General features: G+C 41.1%; 1 protein-coding gene and 1 long non-coding RNA gene across 2 annotated transcripts in view; one reads left to right on the top strand and one right to left on the bottom strand.

The window, feature by feature from the left end:
* KLF13 (Kruppel like factor 13) overlaps positions 1-6201 on the top strand; it is a 29440-nt gene extending 23239 nt beyond the window's left edge. Inside the window, exon 2 of the mRNA XM_008636944.2 lies at positions 5331-6201. Coding sequence (XP_008635166.1) covers positions 5331-5623 — 293 coding nt within the window. The 3' untranslated portion in view covers positions 5624-6201. The remainder of the gene's footprint in view (positions 1-5330) is intronic.
* LOC108447480 lies at positions 5133-5927 on the bottom strand. Its single transcript, XR_001863084.1, has 2 exons — positions 5842-5927; positions 5133-5361 (listed from the first exon to the last, which is right to left on the bottom strand). It is a non-coding gene; the product is annotated as an uncharacterized LOC108447480 (long non-coding RNA).
* Positions 6202-6760: the final 559 nt, after the last annotated feature.

Below are 6760 nucleotides of genomic sequence, written 5' to 3'. Positions count from 1 at the left end.
CGTTTTATAGGAATTTGAAATTGTGAGGCTTTGGAATTTTTTTATCCCTTTTATCCCATTTGCCTAACATCAAGGTACTATTCTCTCTTGCACTGAGATTATGGATTTGTTATTTGACCATGCAAAAGGGCTTTTTTATAAACAAGAGAATATCAGAAATCAAAATATTCATAAATACATATCAGTACTATTGAGGGATGACCTCTCCTCTCCTCTTTTTTTTTTTTTTAAGTAACAGCCCAGTCTCAAGAACATAGTCTGCTTGGCTGAATGTTTTTCCCAGGACAAGCATTTCCTCTCCTGGAGGAAGGCCTCTTCAGTCACATCTCTATTTAACGGTCTGCCCCTCATCCTCCCCACCCAGCCTGCTGATGTGTGTTTCCAAGTATACTCTTAATTATGTATATGAAAATGTAGAAATGTAAGAATAGCACATGGTGGCATGTTCAGGCTTCTGTCTGTTTTTATAACAACATTCAATCCTGTTCTGAGAAGCAGCAAAACAGATTACAGATCACACAAAATTGTTTCTGATTTTCTGTTTCTGGTTTTGCAGGCACTTGTGGAATTCCCAGGATACAAATTTCTTTGTTACTGCATGGCCTTGAGATTTGCTTGAAGATGCTAACATAATGTGAAGAGCTATTACATGAGTTAAATTGAAAAAAATAGCCCCCAGTATGTGGTTTGACTTGATAATACTCTAATCTGTAGGTCACTGGATGTGACACTTCAAATTGTTCACATACAATTGCCTAATCTTTGCATTTTAAGTTGGAAAATGGTTAGGTTCACAGTTGTCTTAAACTGTCTGGGCATTTCAGTCATTAGTAGGTTATTTTTAAAATATGCTTAGGCCTACACAGTACTTGCTATCTTTTTTTAATTGATATTCAGATGCTGGATGTCAGACAGATGAATTGGTGAAGCAGGAAGCAGATTATTCCAGGGTATGTACAGGAATCTCACTGTATAGGAAAAGAGTCCTATGTGCACTAAAAAGATTGTGCAAATCAAGCTCAGTAGACCTCCTATCTGGTACCACCATCTCTGTCGTTTCTGTTTCCCATAACTACATACAGTTGCCTCACTATATAATGATTGACAAATACAGAGTAATACAAAGGACCCTTATGTAATATCATAAGAACAGGCTGGCTCTAGTTGCTTCTGAACCCTTTCCAGCAAGAGAGGATAGAGGTGCATTTTTTAAATGCTGTTTCTATGGCCCAGGCAGCTCTGAGTTTCCTTCGGCAGGCTGCTCTGCCAGACAATATGAGCAGCAAGGCCTGTGCCCCTGAAAGGAATTCAGAACTTGGTGCACCTGCAGAGCTCACGTACTTTCACTTGGTGAGCACTGCAAGTTTCTTAATGTGGCTTTACACTATCTGCTTTTTGACAGGGTGGAGTTCAGGAAAAAGCCAAAAATGTTCTTGATTGTATGATTTTCAGTTGAGATCAGCTGAATCTAATTCTCAAATGTAATGTTTTTCCATCAGTTTGTGTAACTCTAACACAAGTTATGTGATATCATGTGCCTTGGCAAAGGAGCTAGAAGGGTTACCATTTAGGAGGATTTAGAACATGGATATCCAAACCTATTTAAAATTGTGAAAAAATAATTAAAGTATTCCTTATCTTTTAAAGGCATCTCTTGCCTGCCTCTCCAAAGATAAAGAATATGGAGTTGCTTTTTCATGAATTTATTTTCAAGCATCTTTATCTTTTGGAGACTTAGGACTCTTTGAGACATGTTAGTAAGGCTCATAATGCACAAAGATACTGCTGCTACCAAGGCACAGCATTAAGACTCTCAGTATACACATTCACATGCTTGATGTGTTTCCTGCCATATCTAACATACTTGAAAACACTTCTACAATTATCTGTAAGATCACATTCTGCACTCAGTGTATAAAGGTAAAATTCTGACTTCAGCATTGCCTAAAACGGGCTAAAAGAATCCTTATTGTGTTGTTTTACAGCCATTTTAACAGTGAAAGCTCTCTGTTGAGAGCAACATGTCCATGGGTTACTGCTTATGCAGGACTGTTGTACTGTGGCTGCATGTTCCCTAATGAGATTAGGCAATCAATTCATATAATCTCTCATTCTGTTGATTGCTTTACTGCTGGTAAAAGGACATTTATATAACTTACCTGCACAGAAAACCACATCCCTTTTGTTTGAGAGATGAGAATGATGACAGACTGTGAATTTCCATGTGTGGTTTTGGAGCAGCAGCTGGGTCTTGCCTTAATTAATACCCTGCAGCAACTTTGTTCCAGACTGTGTACTAATTTTTTATGAACAATAATGACTCTTATGTCTTCACACAAGGCATCCAGCATTTCTTCACAATACAGTTTCTCTTTGAGGAGGAATTGCTAAACCTCAACAAAGCTGGGAAGTACTCTAGAGAGCTATTACCACTACTAGAGAGTGATGCCAGCTGTCAGTGGAAAATCACTTGGCCAAGAAACTTAAAGACAAGTACCAAGAAGATGCAAAAGACGAGAGAGGACTGAGGGGGAAAATAGTCCCTAGGAAGGAGAAGGACAGGGCTGGTAGAAATATAGTGGAAGAAGTACCACATTTTTTGGCTCAGCACCCAAATCCTCACCACCATCATTAACATCAAATCAGACAGGTGAGTGGGAACCTGAATGTTCTCATCCAGATCTGATGTGCAGTGAGGAGAAGGACAGATAAGTTGTGCAATCCCTTCATCACCTGCTAGTGCTGGATAACACTGATGTTACACAATCCTGCTTCAGAACCACCTCTCTTGTTAGGAACTGGAATGTTGTGCCTACTGCTGGCTGCCAAATGATAGAACCATGGACAGGAGCAGCTGGTGCCATTAAACGAATCAGCACAAAAGGTACCATTTTGTCTGTGCTTCATGGTAGTGTCAACAACAGAAGCAAAACATTGCACGAAAACTTTGGCCTTCCTTGTCTGAAAGCACTCGTTTCATGGGACAGTTCTTCAAGTGGAGTACATTTGCTGATACCATTTGTAGTGAAAATAAACACAGATAAATTAACTCAGGCAATAGAAACATCCAAAGGCCACTATCTTACTAAAAACTGATGCCATAGCTCAGGGATGAGGAGCTCTGATTCTGCAGGCCAGATGTACCCCTCAGACAATGTCTTACTGCCCTTCTTCCCAAGGGTACCAAAGTCCTCTTAGATGTACGTCTGTAGTATGACCAAAACATAGGGAGAAGACCAGTGAATGTGGTCACCCAACAGGGGTGTCACACCACAGGCATGTCCCACCACAGGCAGGAACATATCTAAGAGCACATGCCTGGATACATGACAAACAGCCAAAACACATTTGTTTCTCATTTCTAGCAGCAGATGGAGAGTTCAGTCCCTGACAGTTTACAGGCAGGGTAAGACTAAGGAGGACATTGAATAGATTTTCATGGGTTATTTTAAGCAACAGACTGTATCCTTTAAATCCAGTTGGTTGTGGTTTTATTCTTAAATTCATTTGTGGAACCCTGAATGTTTTAGGCTTTAGGTCAGGGGAAGCCACCTGAAAGCAGTTCTGTTCATCTTTGCTGCCTTTTGCCAGTCCCTAGGAGGGGGTGGTCATGGTTCTCCATACTACAGTCTCTGTGTGCGCTGCACAGATACAACCACTGCACTATCCATTGTGGTTGTAGGTGTAGTGAAATCCACCAAATGTGCTTGCGAACAATTGATTCTAATGAGCCTTGGTCTTTTCTCCTAAATAATCAAGGAAACATCAGGGACACTTGCTTTCTCCAGATTCTTGAACAAAATCCTATTTAAAAAAGACTTGCTTGTCTGTTCATTGAAACACATGAACAGAGAGAAAAGGAACCTATACAACTATCTTTCTGAGCAGGAGCTTCCTAAGCAGATTCTGAAGATAAATGTTATTGCCAAATCTGTGAATTTAAAGCAGATTGTTGGCTGCTTAGATTGAAGACTTGCTGGGGTCAATTTTGCTCTCAGACAGTTTTAATTAAGGTGCATCGAATTTCTCCAGGAGGCTAACTTCTTTCTGCATTTCCTATTTAGTGTACTGTGGAGAGAACTTTCATTTCTTATTTTGGCCCTGAATTTATATAGCTCTCTGGGCCTCTTGAACAGGCTATTCAGAATTAGAAACATTAGGATTAGTGCAAGTAGGAAGTTATTAAAATTACAACTTTAAAAAAAAAGCTAAGTCTATGTATTCACAAAAGAGTAAGATGTTCTCAATTAATAAAAATCAGAGAATATGTGATGTTCAGACTCAGTGACAGTAAGAACCAAACCAATATGCAGAAGTAGTAGACAGCAAATTTCATGATTGAACGTTTTCATTTTTATCAAATGGAGAAACCAAGGATGGGAGCAGATAATATGAGGTGCCCAAGCTATGCAGCACATCAGTGATGAAGCTGGGAATATATTCCAGATACCCATCTACCCAACAAGGCTACTTCTGTCTGCAGCCTGTGCACAGCTTCCCAGGCTGCACATCTACCACAGTGCCCAAGTGCAGACCTCCAGTACAGCCCTAAGGACAGCACCAGACGTCTGTCCCATGTCTGAGATCTGTTCAGAACTGCACCAGGTCACCAGATCACTGTTTCTGTGAGCTCACTGCTCATGGCTCCAAGCTTAAGTGTCACAGCTCATGGGGTTTATGTTAGCTATTCAAAAAAGGCTGGTACCTTCAAGGTGACACCTGTCCCCAGCTGGAATACAGCGCTCCCTGCCTCACTTCAGAATGAGACCTAAGGCAGTGAACAAGAGAAACTGTAGTAGTTTGTAGCAAGTGCAGTAAACACAGGCTCAGCTGTGGAGAATACAAGGTGAGAGCCTCACATCCAGTGCCTCAAAATTGCTGGTTTGCATTTTTACCGTAACTTTTTAAATAGCTGAAGAGGAAGACTTCATCACACCTTCTGAACTTCAGCACTGAGTCAGACACATAGGGAGAGCTTGGAGGAATAAGTGAATACACTATAAAACTCAGTACAGATATTATTAAGTCACAAAGTTCAACAGACCACAAGAAATAAAAGATGTGATATCCATGAAAGGATCAGGAGCCCAGCATCCCTGAAGACCCAGTTATCAAATAAGATACATGACTAGTTTGACTGACAATATTTTTTAATGGAATACTACAGCAGCCTCCTCTCTGGCAGAGGGTAACACACCTTCTCCATCCAGTTAGTGCCAAGTGGCATCCACCCGGCTTCCAACCTTTTAGTTCTATCTTCTGCACACAAAAGAATAGCCCATGGAAGACACTGCTCTCCCTTCTAACCGTGCCGTGTTTGCTCCCTGCAGGTGAGCGGCCTTTCGAATGCAACTGGCAGGGCTGTAATAAGAAGTTTGCTCGCTCGGATGAGCTGGCCCGGCACTACCGCACTCACACCGGAGAGAAGAAGTTCAGCTGCCCCCTGTGTGAGAAACGCTTCATGCGCAGCGACCACCTGACCAAGCACGCCCGGCGCCACGCCAACTTCCACCCCAGCATGCTCAAGAGGAGGAGCGGCAGCAGCTCCCGGACAGGCTCTGTCAGTGACTACAGCCGCTCGGACGCCTCGAGCCCCACGATCAGCCCCGCCAGCTCCCCATAGACTACCTGCACTGGATGTCAGCACTTTGCCTCTAATGCCTAACGTGGAGTTTTGTTTGTGTTGCACACATTTAAAAACTCTGTTGCTTCCCCTCCTTCAGTTCCCACCCTCTTTTTTAAAAATCAGTAAATAGGTGCCTCCCACTGCAATTTTTAGTCAGATTTTCTTTACCCAACCACACAAGTGGCTATTCTAACCTCATGGACAGACAGACTTACATGTTACACTTAGTGACTCCTGCTGTCTCAATATTTCATATATTTTGCAAACATTTTTGGATCCTCTTCATTATTCTTTTTAAGAAAATGAAAAAAATCTAAAAAAAAAAAGGAAAAAAATCCGCTTAATTCACCTCAGGTGTCGAAGTAGTTTCTAAAACCGGATTGCACAATATGAGCATACATACACTTAAAAATCAACTGTGTTGGATTTGTGTCCCACTTCTCCTTTCTCAGGGATGGATATTTATGTTACACAATAATTACAATGAAGACACACCCTAACCACAGCCTTAGTCTGTAAATATAATTGCACTCAGAAGCTTTTTGTTAGGTTCTTTCACACACTGGGGAAAAAAATAAAAAGCAAGCAAACAATACAGAAACCGACCCAATACTGGAATGTAGTACTGGACTCTTCCATTGTTTATTTTCCTGATTATACACCTATGTTGGGAAGTGTCCAAACAGGAGTCTTGTCTTTCTTCAAGCTGCCCTGTGCTTACGGTAGCAAGCTGTCTTCTCACTTCATGCTGAAGATGCTCCAAAACCAACTTCCTACTGCAAAAATCTCTGTGAGGTTGATAAACTTGTTTGTTGGTTTGTTTCACGCTAGATAATATTCTGAGAAAAAAATTTCCACAAGATGCCTTAAATAAGTAACCTAAATCGCAAAGAAACAAATTTACACTGGGTAACATTTTATTGCAAGGTGGCCTGGAATCTTGGAGACATTATGTTGTCACTCTCTCCAAGTTGTTAAGTTGTCTGCACTGCCTGTTCAGTATGGGACCAACAGAATATTCAGATCAAACCACACTGACTTGAACAATTTCCTTTATATCTTCCTCCTTTGTTTTCTTCTTGGTTTTTTTTAATGAACTATGGAAATAGCATTACTGAACCAATGCCCACCAAA

This window comes from Corvus brachyrhynchos, unplaced genomic scaffold (genome assembly GCF_000691975.1).
Source record: "Corvus brachyrhynchos isolate BGI_N302 unplaced genomic scaffold, ASM69197v1 scaffold200, whole genome shotgun sequence".
Taxonomy (NCBI): Eukaryota; Metazoa; Chordata; class Aves; order Passeriformes; family Corvidae; genus Corvus; species Corvus brachyrhynchos.
The sequence above is the reverse complement of the archived record's forward strand: the minus strand, read 5'-3'. Positions and strand labels throughout refer to the sequence as shown.